The 22,250-nt window shown below is 34.1% G+C and overlaps 2 protein-coding genes across 4 annotated transcripts; both read right to left on the reverse strand.

The window, feature by feature from the left end:
* Positions 1 to 1,297: 1,297 nt before the first annotated feature.
* On the reverse strand, positions 1,298 to 9,435 carry LOC140051358 (uncharacterized). Its single transcript, XM_072096550.1, has 4 exons — positions 9,317 to 9,435; positions 8,305 to 8,434; positions 7,790 to 7,927; positions 1,298 to 1,821 (listed from the first exon to the last, which is right to left on the reverse strand). The coding sequence occupies exons 1-4, from the start codon at positions 9,406 to 9,408 to the stop codon at positions 1,732 to 1,734; spliced, it is 450 nt and encodes a 149-aa protein (XP_071952651.1). The 5' UTR covers positions 9,409 to 9,435; the 3' UTR covers positions 1,298 to 1,731.
* An 830-nt stretch (positions 9,436 to 10,265) lies between these two features.
* Positions 10,266 to 22,036, reverse strand: LOC140051357 (14-3-3 protein zeta/delta-like). Of its 3 annotated transcripts, none has more exons than XM_072096549.1 (2): positions 21,606 to 22,001; positions 10,266 to 11,962 (listed from the first exon to the last, which is right to left on the reverse strand). In XM_072096549.1, the coding sequence occupies exons 1-2, from the start codon at positions 21,607 to 21,609 to the stop codon at positions 11,235 to 11,237; spliced, it is 732 nt and encodes a 243-aa protein (XP_071952650.1). In that variant the 5' UTR covers positions 21,610 to 22,001; the 3' UTR covers positions 10,266 to 11,234. The 3 variants fall into 3 exon arrangements, with proteins under 3 accessions (XP_071952650.1, XP_071952647.1, XP_071952649.1); XM_072096546.1 differs by lacking the exon at positions 10,266 to 11,962 and adding an exon at positions 12,541 to 14,354 and having other exon boundaries at positions 21,606 to 22,005; XM_072096548.1 differs by lacking the exon at positions 10,266 to 11,962 and adding an exon at positions 15,780 to 18,288 and having other exon boundaries at positions 21,606 to 22,036.
* Positions 22,037 to 22,250: the final 214 nt, after the last annotated feature.

The raw sequence follows: 22,250 nt of genomic DNA on the forward strand, positions 1-22,250 counted from the left end.
TGTGTATACATTGCATAAAAAAACCTAAATCAACTTTGACTTTCCTCTGTGATTCTAACAACGGATTCTTTGTAATCTTTCCACTGAATAAGCTTGTATAACCCGAAAAAAAAAAAAACAATAATGGAAGAGAATAGCACTAGTTTGAATCAGAAACATACCTTTTACTTTCCAAATCCAATTGGAATTTTTATGGTTTGGATTTAGTACAAATATATTTTGTAATAATTGTATAACAATGAGGTATTGTATGTATTATATCCTATTCTATACGACATACAGACAATTACCCGTGCAGGTACAATTTCACGTACAATATTTTAATATTTTAAAATTATCATTCATTTTCATGAACACCCTTTTTAAATCTAGTTGCCTCTATAATACCAATAAAAAGCCCTTATTTACGAGAGTTTGTATCATAAACAAGCTTAATACCAGCAAATTTCAAAAGTTTCATACTAAAAATTGTTTTTGTGCTGCTTGAGCAACGAATTTTTAGTTAAATTTCAGAATACATTTTTTTTTTACCAACAATAATATTTCATGTCTCTCTGGAACTAGAGTTTATGCCTTTGAGATTGGTAAAATTTCAATTAAACATACATAGTTTATGCAGAGCTGCAGTAGACCACACAGTAAAGTGGTATTTGAGGGAGTCTCTTATAGAGAGAAAAACCTATAGCCTACAGTAGGGATGGACCTATGCGTAGGACCTATGCATGCTATAACAAAGCCTAATAATAATAATATTTGCAAGGACTGATGAACTATGTCATGTTTTTTCAAATTTTTTCAGGTACAGCCGCTCCATAATCTCTTTGCTTTTCTTCCTTATATCTTTTAACATAAAATTATTTTTACTAACACACATTACTGTTTATATGCCTAATGTAATATGTTTTACATCTTTAACATAATTTCATAAACATCTTCATGTCGTACAACTACTCGTAACATTTTTTCTCAACTTTCTATCATCTAAAAGTCGTAGTTAGTCATGCCTCGGGTCACATTCTATGGTCACCGTACAGGTAGGCTACTACATTAGTACTTCTATGAATGGATGACTAGCCGGTGACAATAACGCTAGTTGGTCATACCCAGTACCGTTTTGATTTTACGTTCATTCGGGAAACCACCTCACGACAAAGCCTAGTGATTTTTTCAAATATTGGGTTTTTTGAGTACCAAGTCTGGCTTAACATCAAACAAACAAAAACAAACAAAAACAAACGTTATTTAATGTTATTATTATTATTATTATTATTATTATTATTATTATTATTACATTCATTTAATAAACATTGTACAAATATTCAAGCATTAAATACAAAGAAAATTCACATATATTTACAAGTCAAAAATTCATACAGATTAATAACAAATAATGGTTTTATAACGATAATACATTTAACCAGAAGAACTATGTCATGTTTTTTCAATTTACTGTGCGCATGCATGCATGCTTCTTCCTTCCACCAGGTCCAGGTGACAACAACGCATAGATTGACACAGCTTGTTCTAAAGCTCTGTCTACACATAAAATTAGTTTGACAACAAAAGTTTGATGTGGTGTGGATGCTCAAATATGGTAGTGATATGCCCAAATATGGTAGTGATATGACATCATCATGTCCATATATGGGCAAATTTGATAGTTTAGAGAGATCTTTAGGTTGTTGGTCGTCGATGTGAATCAATTCATTGTTTCTGTATCATTGATGAGGGTCATAATCCAGACCTGGCAATTGTAAAATATTTCTTCTGCCAGCAACCCTTAAACGATGTTACACGTACATCAACTTCTCCTTCTTCTAGCTAAAAAAAAAATTGATTTTTAGAGAGGTATAACACATTTATAGAACTTTCACTGCTGGTCTTTAATTTGGGAAGGAGTACACTTCAGAAATAGTGTGGTTCTTTTAAACTCTACAAACCCACCTGATTGCAGGCGTGAAAATTTCCCTTACATTAAAAAAAATAAATATAGTTTATTGTCAAAAGGTTGACATTAGACAGTAGTTTGCAACAACCCAACCCTTATCACCATCTTGAAAAACAACAAGATGCTGGTATAATAAAGGAGTATGCTTGTGGCAGTGTTTTTATGATGTTAATGGAGCCGAGACAAAATAACAGTGTTCGTGTATGGGTTAAATATAATGTAATGCTAATAGCAGGCCTTGTCTTTTAAGGCGAGCGAGTGCAATCACTCACCTAACACACTCCTAAACAGCCCTTGAGGTGTGTGATTTACAACATGCTTAAATTTAATAAACTTCTACACACCAAAATACAAACAGCACACCTACAGCACCCCTGAATGTATTGAGGAGTGCAATTTGTAGCACACCTATAATTTTCAAAAGACAAGGCCTGTAATAGACCCTTGTTCACACAGGATATTTTGTTGTTTGTTAGGCAGGATGGTCAGATGCTCACATTATTATGACTAATGAATAAATAGCTAGCTTGTCTTGATAAGTTAGTAAAACAGTGTGGTGATGTGAGATTCCGTTTTCGGACTTTTTTCCTGTTGTCTTGATCAATGTATTCGGTTTATTAGGCTTTTTCCTGGTTTCTTTTACATTAACTTTTTCATTTTTATACTTGTGCTAAACAGCACATAGAGACTATTTGTATTTTGCGCTATATAAATTTAAAACTATTAAACCATTAAATGCTTAATCAGAGAGTCATTTTTTAGGGCATCTTACTTAACCAGACGGACAACACAGCGACGACAAGCGGTGGTGGCACATGGTTAGTCTCGATTTATAGACATTATGAATACTAATCAAAAATGTTGTTTAGTAAAGAGAAACCGATATTATTAAATGAACAGAATTTTGTAATTGAGAAGCTTATACTGTAATTTGGAGATAAATTGCTATACACAGTTCCAGTCACAAGAGAGTTCTGGCCAATAAGTTCACCACTAGCAAATTTATTAATGCACAATTTATCTTTTAATCACATTAAAAGCTTTCAATACAAACTACACTTAACAAGTAGCCTAAATTTTTCGGTACTGGTAAATTCAAATTTGGATGTATACCAGATCATGTCAATTTGCTGTGTCAATCAAAATAATGCCATAGATAATCCTACAGTACCTACTGGAAACTATTACTGTACTATTCAGTTCTATCTACTGTCCAGTGAAAATCACCCTAAGCTATCTTCTGGGTATAAGGATATTAGCAATTACAAGGTACCTGGGGAAAATGTTAGCTAGGACTAAGAATGAACAAATCATAAATTAAAGATTGTGCTACTCAGTTACTGTATATTATTTCAAATAAATTTAAAAGTAATGAATAAACAACTGCATTAACAGTCAATGCAAATTCTACTAAACTGAAAAATAAAAAGTTGTATGTGTTTATGCAAAGTACCAATATAAATACCAATGTATTTTAAGAGGTGAATCTTCAACTATGTTCTTAAAGAAAGAAGGTAAATGTCATTTGCAAATGGCCTGTTTTTTTTTTTTACTTGTTTTGTAGAACAATTACTTGGGACTTTACGAAACATGACGGGAAGCCACGGGACGGTGCTCATGAATAATTTATGCATGAGTTTTAACAAAGTGAGCGGAGATTAGCCTGAAATTCTTAACATTTTAAAGACAACTTAAATATACAGTTTAAATTACACTTAAATGAGGAATTTTAAAAACTACAGTAAATAATATTTAAAACTAATTTTATTGTTTATAATAATAATAATAATAATAATACAACATTTATATAGCGCCCTTTTCATGAGTAATCATGCTCAAAGGCGCTTTACAAGCATTATTACCCCAGTATTTTTTTGGGATCAAACACGTATGGAAACATACTCCCATAATGCAGCCGGTAACCAGCGCAAAGTTGTGTCTAGATCTAACTGGGTATCCATTTATACACCTGGGTGGAGAGAGGCAACGTAAGTAAAGTATCTTGCCTACAGATACAAGCAATGCGGCGAGAGTTGGATTCGAACCTAGGTCTGACGATCGGTAGTCCAACGTCCAACACACTGCGCCACGCGCCCTTAATGAAATAAAATTTTTATTTGGTTAAAATAGCTGTGTTAAAAGCGTCACTTGAATGCAAGGACCCTAGCTAGGAAGTCTAGACCTATGCTGTATCACTAGAGTCAAGTGATTCAGATGGGCCCCGCGCCACAAGACAGGGAAGGGATCGAAGAGATATACTGCCGGTCGTCGTCTTCGCGCAAGGGTGCGTAACTAATAAAACGGCTATGTCGACTGTTTATAATTTTACGCGCTCTAGCAAACACATGACATTCGTCATCCTCCCCTAACTGTCATGTTTTGTAAAGTCCCTACTATTAAACATGTGTCGACATTTAATATTACGATCCCTTGGTGTGCCAAAAATACTAGAATTCATATATTATATTAAGGTGTCATAAATTATGCAAATACAGTAATCAATTATGTTAATATGATTCATGATTTAAATATAAATATGGACTGAAAAATTAAAGTATGCTAATGAGTACATTTTGATGAGAAGGCAACATGGATTATGCTAATTTTTGATGTAAATTAACAACAATGTGTAGATGACAATGATTATAAATTATACAATGTTAACTTGTGAATCACAATAAATGTTATGTTAATATGGTATAGATTATGCAATATAATTATAATAATTCCATGGATTTATGCTAATTCAAACCTAATTTTAATAATGCAACTGATTAACATACAGTACTGTGTGTAACTCATCAAACATAGTCTATTATTATTTTAGGAATACCAGACAGTAAAGTATGAATTAAAAGAAATATTTTAAAATTATATTTTTCAATGTCAGATCATAAAAATATATTACAGTGATAATATTATACCTAGAAAGCTTAAAAAATTAATCTCAAATGTCTGTTATATTATATTAAAGCAATACGGTGAAAGCAGAGAATACGTTGAATTATGCAGCCTTTTCAATGCCATCCCACACAATTAACCTATGTCGTCAATACATTATCATAGCTGATATAAAACTGCAGAGGGCAGCACAAAGAAAATAAAGAATATTCATAAGAGATTCAATTGCAAAAAGTGTGATAGTATCTATATATAAATTTACGTAAGGGCAAAATTCGGTAAATCTCGGTTTATTTCTAGAATTTCTACTCGATGGTATATAAAGTTGGTTCATACTTTCGGTACTGATTTTAACCATCTGATGTAACCCTGTTTACTAATTAAATTGAGTTAGGTAATTAGTTATTGACGATTAAAACGAATTTAGGTTCAACGATTTGCCCCAAATAGGGGTGTTTTCCGATCGTGGTATACACTGTCTAATGGATGTCCATCTTGAAAAATACCCGCCACAAAAATACGAGGAGGCTTCGCATTTTCCTATCTCCTCCTACGATAATTGTTTTTAATAGCTGAAAACTGGTTGAACAGCTAGAGTACAGCATCATAATGTTGAAGACAGGCCGATTTTCTTTAAAAAATACTATTTTGATAGATTTAATATACGATTATACAAATGTATTGATTTGCGATGAATGGAACATTCCAATCTCTGTTTCACAAGTGTCTATTCCCTCAGGCGTCGTAAAGGCAAGTACAGTACTGTATACTCGAAATTTGATCCATTTTTGTTTTCAATCTGTGCTGCAGAGGTTGGATATAATTTTTTTTTAAACGGATAATGAGCTAGCGTTTTCACTCGCCGTATATTATGTACAAATCTTTATTATTGCAGTTAAACCACCCACATCATCACCTTTCCCTCACTGGCATGAGTAGCGTTGTAAAACCAGTAGAGAATAGGCCTACGGTACATCACATGCCCTAAACGCAGAACAACTTTGGTGGGTAGGGTAGGAACCAACTTAAGTATGAATTGGCTCTAAGAAACAATTGAAAACCATTAGGCCTACTAATTAAGTTGAGTTAGATAATTTAATATTTATTGACGATTAAATCGAATTTATGATTTTCCCCGAATAGAGGTGGTTTTCACAAATTGTTTTACATTATATTATAAACATATACACGTCGTAGTGATGTAGGCCTATCGTTACATGTGCTGTACTATTTCAATCGACTAGAACGGTGATAGTTTCAACAAAGTATTACATCGCAATGTTTTACTGTGTTTAGTGGTATATTATTTGTAAAACATGAAAGCAATTAATATTTCGTTACTAAATGGATAAAGAATATATTTTAACATTGTTCCTCTTTGCACCCATCCTCTTCCCCATCCCTCAACCCTAATGTTACATACAAAACACAAATTAAGTTTGTTTAAATTTGACTTAAACAATTGGTCTTATTTTGTGACAAGTTTCTCTTTCGGAAGTAATAGGGTGCTAATTTTAGTGAGTACATAAATCACAGTGTCTATTTATTCGTTCCTGTACACGACATGTATTATTGTCCTGCGGTACGTACATTTGAAATCGCCAGTTTTTTAACGCTGAAATTATTATGTATTCGAGAACCATCTGTGGGCACGACCTAGATGGTACGCGAGCGAATGTTTGTCAGTGGAATGGCACAAATAATTTCATTAGCTGAAAAATGAATTGGTTATATTATGTGAAAATATAAAAAATACTCATCTTTCACAGAATTCATTATTTGTTTATTACATAACTTATTAATAACTTCCTTTTAATGAGGTTATTTGAAAAAGGAGCACTCAAAGTTACATAGAATTATAGACGGGGCGAATCGGGTCATAAGCATTTGGAAGTTTGAGACAATCATTGTCCTAGTTATGAATGTAGATAGCTTCTTTAAGATATATAATAGTTAATACTTTAGATGAAGTGGAGCTTGTACACAGTACTGTGTATGTTCTAAAAACCTATGTCAAATTCTTTGCTTTGGCCTGTGGGGGTAGACAGGGTATCAAGCACACATGTAAAATTATGTCCTTTTCTACCAATTTGTCATCTGGTGCCAACCAGTTAATAATAACTTAACTTATTTTGTATTTTTTAGATATTTTTATATGAATGCTTATATGCTATATTTGTATTTATTGTGTTTTATTTTGTTTTTTAATATGGCGAGCAATGAATTTCCTTTTTGAGGATCAATAAAAGTTATCTTATCTTATCTTATCCTAACTAGTAGTAGTTGGCGCAAGGTTTTGGATTACCTTTAAAGCCAATTTTTATTTTTTAATTGGTATGTTGCCATGTCATAAATATTAAATCCAATTATTTTTATTTGAATATTGTTTTTATTTGGTGCAATTATGCATTATCATTATTACTGCAATGTGATTGTTTGCAGAAAACAATAGGGCCAGACCCTGCGGGAACCATGGTTCCAAAGGCAAAGTTTTAATTAATACAGGTACAAGTTATTCGCGGTCGAAAAGAAAATAAGCCAAAACTAACATACAGCGTTAATACGTTGTTTCATGTTCCGTGACTTGCTAGATTTAATTATTCATTTTGTCATCTGTTTCGTTCTATGCCCTGCAGATGTACTTTTTTCTGTTTATTATTTTTTCTTTATTTTTTCAAACTTTTATCTACTAGTATTCTATTCATTTTTTTTATTTCATTATTTTTTTAATTAATTTCTTAACTTTATTTGTTCATAATTTTCTATTTTTAATTAATTTGTAAAGGCAATCCCGTCTCAAGATTCACATCTTTCTAGGATTTGCCTCGGTCCATTTTCTTTATTATCTCTTGCCATTGTTGTTTTTTTGTTACTTTTTTTCTTTTAGACGTTAATAATAAATATTCTTTTGAATTTGAATACCATTGCCAAAGAGCTTACCAAATCATTCCCATAAAGTTCATGAAAGCAATCCAATGCCATACATTGACGAGCACACATTGTCTTCTCAACACCATGTAATTGCAAACATTTGTCACTCCTTTCACAATTTGATAATTCATTCTTGTATCTTTTCTCCTAGGTAGAATATAAAATATTGAAATAATTTATTTTGATCCTAATATTATAGAAGATACATTTTTCGTTTTTTGCTGATCCAATATGTTGAAAAGTACTAGAATTGTCTATTCTATAAAATAAAAAATGTATGCAGTAAAGAGAGGTTAGTTCTACCCTTTCAGGCAATTTACATTATCGTTTTTATTTAGCTTTTACTTATTTTATTTGTATCTTCATTGAGATACTATTACCAGCCTATTAAGTATTACTAATACATAGGGCAACTAAAAATTAAAATATGCAAATCCAAAACAAGATAACAAATCAGACACTGGATGCCCTCATGTCAACATAAACAATCTTGATTCTGATGTGTATTCTGTTTGATAACTTACTACTTTTGGCTTCTTCTTATAATGATATCTCTGGTATATGTACTGTTTTCTGGCAGCACATCCAATACCAAGTAGATAAAGGTACATGACAACCAAACAAAGTACACCAATTCTTAAACTATTATGCATTCTATAAAACAAATATGAAAGCAGCATTTGAAAAAAGCTATCCACTTACTAGTAAATGTGAATGAATTGGAAAAACGGCACAGATTACAATACAATTACAAGTAAAAAATAAAAAAATATAGTTACTGTAGTAAAAGTATAATTAAGCATTTTAAATTATTTCACAAAAAAAAAGACACACACAAGGTTATCCCATGGTTTTGGAAGAAATTTCTATTATGAGCCACTAAAATGTGCTTCGACACAACATTTTCTGCTTTCTGATTGGCTGTTGGATACAAAAAGTAAATTCGCAGTGGGTATACATACTGTTATCCACATGCTAAAATTACTGATGATACTGTATCTGCGCCTTTTCTAGGCCCCTTATTGTCTATTGAGAAGATAAGGCCTCCGAGTCCGAGACCTGAAAAAATTATTTAATATTATTATTTAATTATTAAATATTTATTCGATACCGGAGTGTTAGTTATGACCTGACAATGTCTGGTACATCTAGGCAAGCCTAGGCCTACCCTACTCTCTAGAGGCCAAGTTAGTTTTCTCTAGCTACAGAACAGTAGGTAGGCTTCTCGAGTAGGCCTAGCATCAGAGTGTCTGTAGGCCTAGTAGTAGTGTGAAGTAACTTAATACTAGGCCTCTACTAGAGCCTAGCCTTAATATTAGAGGCTCTACTAGTAGAGGCTACTACTAGTACTACTCTACTACTAGTACTGTAGGGCCTAGCTAGGGCCAGGCCCCTAACTAGCTAGCTATTACTACCTAGGGCCAGGCTATTGCAATTAAATAAAACATGGATTCCATTAAACATTTTAGGTACCTGATCCTAAAATACAAAACAAACGCATAACTAACCCTCAGTTCAGAGAAGAATTAGGCCTACCTGATCCCATTAACCTTTAAGTAGTTAGGCCTTCGTTCATCATAACAAAGATCCATCCATGTGTCCCTCTCTCTCTCCTCTGTAGTCTGCATGCTGCCCTCATGATCAGATGTACAGTATTTTATCAAAACTATCTTTGATAATACAGTATATGATATGTATCCCCAAATATTTTATATAGCTGAAGGCTTTACCTCCCCACCACACCCATATAGTAGTAGGGAAGGCAATCGCCGCCAAAAATAAAAAAATACAATTTATTCGTGGTAATATTACATATGGGCTGGCATGAATGTATTGCACAAAAAAGTACGTTGTTCTGCTTCTTCGTTTTAATATAGATAATGTGACATGTCACAGTCGGTAAGGAATGCCTTAAAAGTCCTATTACTGTAGTGATAAATCACATTTACAACCCACCCAAAACATGTCAACCGACTTCTTTTCAAGGTTGTATGGTTTTCGCTGGAAAGATGCTGAAATGTATCAGAAAATAAACACCCTAGCAGAGTGTCAATTGCCTCCTTCAAAGAGTGGGAGAAGTGCATGGATCTCCGTCTCCATCCTGTAAATATAATAACCATGGACAAAATGTATAATTTTGTCCATGTATCAACATACAGTAACCATCTTGAATTCCACAAGGAAATCTCATTCTGCAATAACGACATTGATTCCTGAAAACTTGTATAAAGTTAGTCATTGGGCTCCGCTATCATTAATCTTTGGAAGTTGTGCCTGACAAGAATATAATATAGTAGTGCGTCAGTAGAAGCTTGCTGCACAAGCCGAGACTTGATCAACCAGTGTCACCGTCATGTATGAATGCCTAAAAACATCTAGCAAAGGATGGCTGAACCGAAATTATAATATATTATAGTCAGATTGTCCATCGAGACCCAACTCTGTACAACATAACAAACTTTAAAAATCACAAATAATTAATCACTAACATTTTCAATCGGATTTATTTTAAGCATGTTTTAACTTTTGTTTACAATGCATAATGAAATTGAGTGATTTTTTAACAGTAATATTAGTAAACTAATGACATACCATCTAATAATATTATATTTGAAAAACAGCAAACTATTCATACTGTATGTGCATATATTGGTGATACATTTATACATCCAAAGCAAATTACAATCTGTATGAATGTGTCAATGGCGCAGAAAAGGGGGAATGCAAGGGGAAGAGAAAGTTGTTGATAATCAAAAGTTGGTAGTACATAACTCCACTTTTTTCTCTTTCTTCCTCCACAACCTGAAAACCACTCTACAACCGAGATAAATGGACTGTATGTAACATACTGTAGGCCTACTGTTAGGAAATTACACATGATTATAATGCACTAATTGCATTGCTAAAACTAAACTACAATATTTATCCAAATCTTATATGGCGATTCTATTTTCACATTTTACATGGCAAATGCTCAGGCAAAAATTGAATACTTTTTAATGGATCAAAGAACAAGTCTGGCTACCAAACTACTGACATTGAAAATACTTGACAATAATATACTAATCGTGATTTACAGTGGGTAACATTTATACATATACAGTACAAGTTAATTTCATTGATATAAAATATGTGGTAATTTTATATACCCATACTTATCAGTTTTAAAGCAGTTTCTTTACACACAAAACCCCTGTAACCCAAGGATCTGTAAAACCATCTACATGGATGAGTTTAATAAAAGTAAAATGTATGTTATACTGTACTAAGAGTAAATATTCCTCGTCCTGAAAATACTGTTTTTAACCATATTGAAAAATTAACTATTTCATAATGAGGGGCACATTCTGACATATAATTATATTAAAGGAAAATAAAAATGGAAAAACATTGAGGCTTTAATAGTGCTTCTTAATCATGGTGTCTTAAACTACTTTAGTATGGAATATTTTCTTTATTGTTGCTCTGCATCGTCATTTTCCTGCTCCATTTCTGATGTCCAGAGAGTAAGGTTGTCTCGAAGAAGCTGCATGATCAGAGTTGAATCCTTATAAGAATCTTCCTTGAGTGTATCAAGCTCAGCAATGGCATCATCAAATGCTTTCTTAGCCAAACCACATGCTTTATCTGGACTATTCTCAATCTCATAGTAAAAGACTGAAAAATTCAACGCAAGACCAAGCCGCACTGGATGGGTTGGAGGCAATTCATTGGCACATTCGTTTGCTTTTTCATACGCCGATCTTGCTTCATCCGTCAAACCTTGCCTTGTATCAGTGCCTGCTACTTCCACCTGGTATCGGTAATAGTCTCCTTTCATCTTATAAAAGAATGTTTTGTGCTCAACATCTGCATTTTCATCTGTTAAACAATGATCATCAATTAGAAGGAGAACCTCAGAGCAGAGTTTATTCAGCTCACCTTCAATTTTCTTTTTCATTTCGTTCCCAACTGCTTGTTTTTCGTCATCAGCATTATTAATCATGGAGGTAACTACTCTCCAGGATGAGCGTCGAGCCCCACACACATTTTTGTATGCTACAGAAAGTAGATTTCGCTCTTCAGAGCTGAGTTTACCACCACATTCCGACTCCACCACTTCTCTCATGGCATCTTTCATGTCGTCATACCTTTCTGTTTGCTCAGCAATTTTCGCCACTTGCACTTTCATTTCACGGTTATCTGCAAGATTAAAAAACACAGTTACCAGTGGGCAACTACCATGGCCTATAAGATCAACTACTTTTACGACAACTACCCTAGGACAACTATGCTTAGCAACTATTTCTAACTAGTCCTAGGATGACAACCCTAGGATAACTACACTAGGACAACTAGGGCCTACACTAGTACAACTACCCTAGGGTGATGATATTGCACTGACAAACTCATGCAGTAAGTAAAGGTTTAGTCTGCTCACTGTTTGGTTATGAAAGTCATGCTACATACACCTAATGTGCATAATTATTAGTAGACATGTCAATTTGCGACAAGCAGAATATACGCTATGACATGTCACCTCACATTGTCTCCTTTAAAGTTGATAAATTTTTTTAGATTTACAATATAAAAACGTTTAGCTGGCAGCTCGAAAGTATTTCCTCGGTAGCTACAGGCCAAACAAGCCTTTTATAATCACATTCATTGCAAATGAAATACTGAACCAAAATTATTGCGATACGGATAGTAATACAGTAGTAGTCAGATTGTCCATCAACATAACAAACTTTAAAAATGAAATAATCACACCAATATTTAATGACAAACACTTTATATCAGATTTATTAAAAGCATGTTTTAACTTTCCGTTGACAATGCATAAATTGATTGAACACTCTAAAACCAGATAATGAATTTGAGTGAAATACATTTTTAAACAGTAATATTAATGAACTTAAAAAACAAAACTAATGACATACCATCTAATAATATTATATTTAAAAAAAACAGCAAACTATGCATACTGTGATGTGCATATATTTACACATCCAAAGCAAATTACAATCTTTATGAATTTGTCAATGGTGTAGGAAAGGAATAACGTAAGAGAAAGTTAATTATGTCGTACATATTAAACTCCACTTTCTTCTCTTTCCTCTTCCACAAGCTGAAAACCAAGATAAAAAGACTGCATGTAACATACAGTAGGCCTACTGTAATAGAAACTTACACATGATTATGCACTAATTGCTTAGTTAAACTGCATAACAATCAAAGTCAAAATCTTGATTTTGTTTTCACATTTACATGGCAAATGCTCAGATAAAAATCAATATAAAGATTACTATACTATATGTGGATCACAAAACAAGGAGGCTTACTTATCAAATTACCAAACTGCTGACATTAAAAATACTGTACAAAAAACCCTAACTGACGATTATTATATGCTAATCTTGATCTTCTACAGTGTTTAATAAAATATTTGTTTTAAAGTTAATGTTGCAGTGAATTGTAAATGAAAAAACATGATTTTCAAAAAAAAATTTAAAATTAGAAATAGACAAAGAGCTCTGGTGGCTTTTATATAAAATGCTAATTCTAACCAAAGTAAAATACCTCGCCAGTATGTGAATTAAAACAAACTATTATGAGTGCATATACCACTGTGCGTCTGTGGGCTTATATTAACTGTAAATGATTTTATTTTATAGTAATAGTAACATTCTTAATATGAAGATACTGTTTTAAAACATTTTCAACAATTTTGCCAAAAAAATAATCAAAATAGTAAAAAGTACAGTAATAAAAAATTGAAACACATTCATACTTAAATAGAGCCACCTAATAATGGCGTCTTAAATTACTGTAGATGGAATATTTAAAAACCATTATTCTTGTTGTTCTTCATTTTCATCTCCCAAACTTGACGTCCAAAGAGTAAGGTTGTCTCGAAGAAGCTGCATGATCAGAGTTGAATCCTTATAAGAATCTTCCTTGAGATTATCAAGATCAGCAATGGCATTATCAAATGCTTCCTTAGCCAAACCACATGCTTTATCCGAATCATTCTCAATCTCATAGTAAAAGACTGAAAAATTCAACGCAAGACCAAGCCGCACTGGATGGGTTGTAGGCAATTCATTGGCACATTCGTTTGCTGCTTCATACGCCAATCTTGCTTCATCCACCAAAGCTTGCTTCGTTTCTTCGCCTGCTACTTCCACCTGGTAGCGGTAATAGTCTCCTTTCATCTTATTAAAGAATGTTTTATGCTCAGGATCTTCTTGCTCAGGGTCTTTAGGCTCAAGATCTTTTACATTTAAGCAATAGTCATCAATTAGAACGAGAACATCGGAGCAGATTTGATTAAGCTCATCTTCAATGTTCTTTTTCATTGTATTCACAACTGCTTTTTTTTTGTCATCAATCTTATTAATCATGGAGGTAACTACTCTCCAGGATGAGCGTCGAGCCCCACACACATTTTTGTATGCTACAGAAAGTAGATTTCGTTCTTCAGGGCTGAGTTTACCGCCACATTTCACCACTTCTGTCATGGCTTCTTTCATATCCTCATACCTTTCTGTTTGCTCAGCAATTTTCGCCACTTGCACTTTCATTTCACGGTTATCTGCAAGATTTAAAAACACATTTACCAGTGGGCAACTACCATGGCCTATAAGATCAACTACTTTTAAGACAACTACCCTAGGACAAGTATGCTTAGGAACTACTTCTAACTAGTCCTAGGATGACAACCCTAGAATAACTACGCTAGGGCCTACACTAGTACAACTACCCTAGGGTGATATGATATTGCATCCTCTCACAAACTCGTGACTTGTAGTGATGCAAGTAAAGGATTAGTCTGCTCATTGTTGTTTGGTAATGAAAGTCATGCTACATACTCCTACTGTGCATAATAGTAACTGTTTGACCTGCGACATGGCAGTGACCGCTGTCCGCTCGCCTGTATGCAAAAAACTATTTACCCAGTACCTGCAGCTCAAACAAGCTTCTTGGCCTGTGGTCATATTTAAAGGACAACTGTACATTAGAACCATATTTTGACAATGTATTAGAGATGTACATATGATTTTAGACCAATTGCTGTGACGTTATGTGTGCATAGCAAAATCTACCTCATGAATTTTACCTGTTAACATACAAGAGATAGGTACCCATCATTTCAATTGCAAATTTGACCTGTTAAATTCTCCAAAATGTTTAGTCTGTTATTTGAAGAAACATTTCAATATTTAGATAGGCAAAAGAAACAACAACAAAATTCAACGTTGATTAATGATGATTGGAGCTGTGGCTTGGTGGTTATGATGCTTGGCTACCAATCTAAGGGTCCTGGGTTCAAGTCCTGTCATATGTCAGGGTTTTTTTCTCATGACAATTTACAACTCCACTCCCAAAGACTTAATAAGTCTTTGTTTATGTAGAGCATCTTGTGTATATGTTTGTCTTGTGAAATTATTAAATAGTTTATCCATCCTGTAATTGGTGGGTTACTCGCTGTTGGATGAGTATGAAATAAAATAAAAAATAATTTCAAAAGTGTGTTTACTAGTAAGTTATTGTACTATTGACTTGAAACAGTAGTTAGAAACATGAAGAGAGTTGCTCTGGAATCATTCAACCATATCGCGATTATTGGTAAATAAAGACGATGGTGTATACCGTACCATTAGTAATCCACCGGCCTAGTCCTTGTACTCAATGAAGATGGTGTGGAAATCATAAAAATTTCATGAATTTAGGGGTTCATAAATGGCAGCAAAAATGTGTCGCGTACCACAAATTTGTATTCAATCGCGTCATCTTGGGGGTCAATAGACAAGCCTCACAAAGCACGGATAATTGCTAGTAAACACACTTTTTAAATGAATAGTGAAATGTTTAATTTTTTCATAGTTTCTGCAAATAACGAACTGTAAACAACAAACATATTTCTTAGGATAAAACATGTAGCAAAAGAAATAGTGATAGTTCGAATTTCCATTGAGACCCAACTCTGTACAACATAACAGAACTGGAAATAATCGCAAACATTTTCAATCAGATTTATTTTAAGCATGTTTTAACTTTTTGACAGATGCATACATTGATTGAACTAACAAACTAAAACCTGATAATGAAATTGAAAATCGAGTGAATTACATTTTTTTTTAACAGTAATATTGAACTTAATAGTGAACTTATAAAAACAGAACTAACAACATACCATCTAATAATATTATATTTGAAAAACAGCAAACTATTCATACTGTATGTAGTGCATATATTGGCAATACATTTATACATCCGAAGCAAATTACAATCTGTATGAATGTGTCAATGGCGTAGGAAAGGAGGGATGCAAGAGAAAGTTGATAATAATCAAAAGTGGGTAGTACATTAAACTCTTTCTTCTCTTTCCTCTTCCACAACCTGAAAACCACTCTACAACCGAGATAAATTGAGTTGACTGTATGTAACATACAGTAGGCCTACTGTTAGGAAATCACACATGATTAATGCACTAATTGCATTTCTAATGTTAAACTATGCAAAAATCAAGTCCTAATCTTGATTTTCTTTTCACATTTACACGGCAAATGCTATACTTATGTGTTTAACAAAACAAGGAGGCTTAAGGCTAATTTACACAGACAAGCAATAACGGTACTTAGCGGAAAACTGCTTCGCTTATCGCATTTACACAGCGCGCAAGAAATGCATATGGTGTGGTGAGAAGTACGTGCTTGTAGGCCTCGAGGAGTACATGTTGCAGGCAGGCACTGCTGGTCTAGGCACAACGTACAGTATTATGACTGAACTGTCAATAGGTCTAGAGCAGTAGCCTACGCCAGGCCTGGTTTTAGAGGGCCAGTATACGGGTCATTGACCTTGTTGTCTAATAACGTCCCAAATGAATCTTTTCTTTACAATATTCTTATACAATTAGTCACATTGTATAGTAAATAAACTAGGCTGGTCCTTCTGAGGCACTCATATTATTGACATCTTGGACTTGCTTGAATGGGTCCAAAAATTGTTGATAGATGACGCCACATCAATAATGTCATTGATTGGCCAGAATCCGAAATTAATGCGCGGTATAGTGTTCTTTGTAAATGGTCATAAGAAATAACATATATATTCCACTTACTGTTTGTATAAATTGGCCTTTACTTTATACCAAACTAATCATATTGAAAATACTGTACAAAAACCTAACTGACAAATATTATGCCAAACTTGATCTTCTACAGTGTTTAATAATAGGGGTGACATTTATACATGCATACACCTACCCGGTTCATTGGTATAAAATATGTAGCATACCAATACCTATTAGTTTTAAGCAATTTCTTTACCCACAAAACACTTACTCAACAACAGTAGTACATATCGTAGTTACATAATTTAAAGTTAAAACAATGTTACTGTAAATTGTAAAAGAAAAAAAAATAATCTCAAATATATTTTAAGGGTAGAAATAAACAAAGGGTTCTGGTGGCTTTTATAAATGTAACTTCAGCAAAAAAACAATGTGAATTAAAACCAATATCATTATGAGTCCATCAATAGACAACTGTGCGCCTGTGGGTTTAAAATTAACCGTCTTTGATTTTATTTGATACTAATAGTAAAATTCTTAATATGAAGATATTGTTAATATATGAAGATATTGTTAATATATTAACATTATAAAACAATTTGTAATATATTATTGTTAACAGTATTATTATTTATATTGTTCAATTGGAGATATACAATGTGGTAGGTATACAATTTGTGACTGTAGTAAATGGAATATTTAAAAAACCATTATTCTTGTTGTTCTTCACTTTCATCTCCCAAACTTGACGTCCAAAGAGTAAGGTTGTCTCGAAGAAGCTGCATGATCAGAGTTGAATCCTTATAAGAATCTTCCTTGAGTGTATCAAGCTCAGCAATGGCTTCATCAAATGCTTTCTTAGCCAAACCACATGCTTTTTCTGGATCATTCTCAATCTCATAGTAAAAGACTGAAAAATTCAACGCAAGACCAAGTCGCACTGGATGGGTTGTAGGCAATTCATTGGCACATTTGTTTGCCTCTTCATACGCCAATCTTGCTTCACCTGTCAAAGCTTGCTTCGTATCTTCGCCTGCTACTTCCACCTGGTAGCGGTAATAGTCTCCTTTCATCTTATTAAAGAATGTATTATGCTCAGGATCTTCTGGCTCAGATTCTTCTTGCTTAGACCTCTTCAAGATATCGTCATCAATTAGAGAAAGAACGTCGGAGCATATGACATTAAGCTCTTCTTCAATTTTTTTTTTCATTTTCTCTCCAACTGCTAGTTGGGAAGGTGTAATATTAGTATTAGACAAGAAGCTGCTAACTACTCTCCAGGATGAGCGTCGAGCTCCACACACATTTTTGAATGCTACAGAAAGTAGATTTCGCTCTTCAGAGCTGAGTTTACCACCACATTTCACCACTTTTTCCATAGCCAGTTTCATGTCATCATATCTTTCTGCTTGCTCTGCAAGTTTGGCCTCTTGCACATTCAATTCACGATTATCTGCAAGATTTAATAAATACAATTAACAGTATGATTCTAGGGAAACTAACCTAGCACATAAGAAAACCTACCCATACTGTAAGGATAACTAACTATGGAAAACTACTCCTCGGATAACTACCCTAAGACAAACTACAGTAATCCTAGAGCAACCCTAGGACAACCTCTAGATCAACTAATTGAAGATGATGTTAATATGTAGCACCTTGAATTGAAGGTCAGGCAATCCAACAGATAATACTGTACATCCTCTGTGAAAACTCATGATTTGCAATGATGTTATTCATAATAATGTTGTTGTTTAGGACATTTTAAGACAGGTGCGAAAGTACAGTAGCATGTAGTGCCTTATCCATGAGAATTAAAAAAGTGGTCAGGTTGAAACCTTACCAACCGTACTGGTGGCTATGGCCCTGGCACCTCAAAGTTAGTTTGCCGTTTTGTAATGAAAATGGCACAAGGAGTAAATATTTGATTTACTGTATATGTTGAATGCTCAAATTTTTAAACAACAGAATAAGATAAAAACAAAAAATATTACCGTAAAAAAAATGTACACAAGAAGGCCAAAGTTAGATCATGGCCACCGAAAGGGAAAGGAAGAAAATGAAAACAGTACCGGACAGAATTATTGCAGATTTTGAACGCATTGCAGGCTTGACTTATAACTACAAGTTTCGGTCCCTGATGTAACATGACACAGCCAATATATGGCCATTGGTTTGATTGCTGGCATGAAAATGTATAGCCCAAACATACGTCAACAAATGCCGCGGTACCTACAGTACTGTATGTGTGGCTATGAAGTACAGTATATAGAGCATGTACTGTAGTTTTCATAGCCTCTGTTTTTTTTCCTAGGCCGTATGCCTTTAAGTTCAAGTCAGAAATCAATTATTTTTAAACATTTTATTTGTTTGTTAATGACGTCATCGATGTCACAACCCATTTGTAAAATCGAGGATTAGTAAACTGAACGTTCACAAATTACACTAATTTAAGGTCACAAACTGCATTTTAAGTAAAATGGGCCAGATTGATATTTTTGTATTTCTTCAGTGATTCACCCACTTTCGATCAATCGTAAAAGCCAAGAGAAATGGAAGAATCTTAACTTTTCAGCGAAAATACTGCCCCAATTTGTATTAACAAATTCTGCCAAAAACAGAAAGACAATTAATGCAGCAACTCGACGTCAGGCTAGGTCTATACATAGCTAGCGTATGATTATCGTATGTTACCGCTGTTTACCAGCTAGACCTACAGTAAAAATGACCATCCAAGAGAGGACATTTGATGTGAGCTACTTAGGTACTGTACAGTACTGTATGTAGTGCACTGTTTCTCTCTTTTTATCATATTAAACCATAAAACATACATTTAAGACAAGGAATGACCTGGTTTAATGTTTTTAAATTAATATACTGTACATGCATTATTTTACAAAACGTCAACAATTGTAGGGATACAACAGTGTCTTTAAGAAACAGTGCATGATTTGATACGCAAGATGTCTGGTCAGTCTATTCATGGACATGGACACTTATTTCTCCATGGTCTATTAATAGGACATCATGTTTGGAGTCTTCTGACCGCTCTTCTACAACATACCTCAAGGAAGCAACAAGGTACTGTTAAAAAAATTAATTGAGTTAATTTTGACTGGCGGAGGACTACGTTGTAAATTATGAGGAAAAAACATAAATAGTATTTTTATAAACATAATTAGTCTAGTCGAGTGGCCGAGCCGCAAACCATAGCTGTATACAATCTTCACAGGTTCAAGACATTCCTCAACCATTGTTCTGGTGGTAGAACATGTCTTCTCGGATAAGGACTTAAAACTGGAGATCCAGTGTACACATCTGGCTTGTGTGCACTTTAAAGAACCCAGTACTGTACATCTTTCGGAAGAGTAGGGGGGTTATCCCGCTGTATTGGCGTCCACACCTGTGCGCAATTCAGTCAAGTATTTACATAATTATTTGGTTACAATGCATTAATCGTAATCTTTGTGCATATGTTTTTACCTAATCGACGGTGAATATAAATATAAATTGTCCACGACTTTTGTTGCGAACTCTTGTCGTTGCACTCCTCGCCTGTTCTTGATAAATTCCCTTTGAAACCGACCACCTTAAGTTTTTTTCAACTTTACAGTAGATGTTGTCTGTCCACACATTTTTTTATGTAACTTGTCCTGGAGACATTTATAATACTTACTATATGAAAATATTAATTGAAATTAACATTACTGTAACTAACATTTCATTAGAAAAAATCCAAACCTTTTTGTAATGGAGGTGGGAATTTTCTGCACAGTAATTAAAATCACTTAGTAGAAAATTTGTAAAAGAATAAATATTTGTTATATACTGTATAGAGGCACAAAATTCTAAAAAAATAATTTCAATATATTACTATTTGTTTTTTATTCATGGTTGTTTAGGTTATAATTAGACAGCTAGATTGAGCTAGCATAAATTATTTCTAATGAAATCCATCAGTACTGAGAATATAAAGAAAATAAGCAAAAAATATGTTTTTTCTTGTAAATTGTAGGTTGAAACTTACATTTGACCACGCCTTGTACTGAAGTCTGTGTTCCATTTTTCATTGACAGGTTTTCAAGCCTTAGTTTAGTTCAAGTTAAGCCGCGGCCGAAGAACATGAAGTACTTGCCCAAAAAATTCTTTTCTAGCTAGTTTAGGCCTAGGTTAGCCTAGACCAAACTCTAGACAAGTGAGTACGGTAGTGTTTTTCCTACCTAGAGTGTTTGCTGGGCTACTCCATCCAAACCCTGTTCAGTAGTGTTATTGATCCAATTGTGGTTTCAGGCCTTATTTTACGATATAGTATTACTAGGCCTAGGAGTATAGTATTACTAAAGACGTAGGCCTCATCTACCTAGCTAACCCCTACTCTACTGTAGGCCTAGCCCTAATTTAATTAAATAATTTATAGCCTAAAAAAATATTAAATATATAGGTCTATGCCATCAAAATAATGTCTACTTAATAATCTCTAATTCAATATTATTAGTACTAAACTACACAAAGTCTACTTACTACACCTACCTAACCCTACTATCGGGCTACCTAGGCTAGGCCTTCTAATTATAACTAGCTAGACTAGGCCTGCCTCCCACCTAGCCAAACGGCTAGACCTCCTACCTATAGAGGGCCGGCAAGGCCTAGCCAAGGCCCCTAGCTTGCCTCATACATAATTCTTTATTCCAACAACCCATCCAATAGCCTACGCTCTAGTTCAACTCATATTTGGCCCTAACTAATAGATAATTAATGCATTATTCTAACCCATTTTGGCTTCAATCTGATTGAACACTTTCACAACTCGAAATACTGATATGGGAGTAGCCTCTAAACTCAGTCTCTCCGATTTTTTCTAGCTGGTGTGTAATAACTATGAAGCACTTCCTGATGACGCTGTGCCAAAAACAAAATGGCTACGGTTCGCTTCCTTCCGCTTGACAGATTTTCGTAAAACCATACGAATCAAACCCGATTAAAAATTCAGAGTATTCGTAACAATACAAAAGACACTGGGATACTTTTTTGAAGAATACTTCCTACGCAAAAAGTACGTGTGTATCACACCGTAACTGTGGCCTTGACTGCTGAAAGTCGTTGTTGTATAAAAGAAGGCGGCAATCCGCGTGGTGCCGCGGACCACCAGATTCTCTCAGTATTTTAATGTCGCGCGGTTTTTATGTTGTGTCCACGCGTCTAGAGTAAGTTTGGTGGGCGGTTTGTACTCAGTTACACCACGCACATCGATCACCTAAATATAAAAGGGGAGTGGGGTTGGTTGTTGTAACCGTAAAAGGGTCTTCTTTTTTTAAGCCTCCCTGGTAATGGTGGAGGGGTTTAAATTTTGGAAAAAGAGCATTTGGATCCACTTTTTAATGATGGGGGACCAACTAATTTACAAAGCGTAGGCCT

The sequence above is a fragment of the Antedon mediterranea genome, chromosome 6 (genome assembly GCF_964355755.1).
Source record: "Antedon mediterranea chromosome 6, ecAntMedi1.1, whole genome shotgun sequence".
Lineage (NCBI taxonomy): Eukaryota > Metazoa > Echinodermata > Crinoidea > Comatulida > Antedonidae > Antedon > Antedon mediterranea.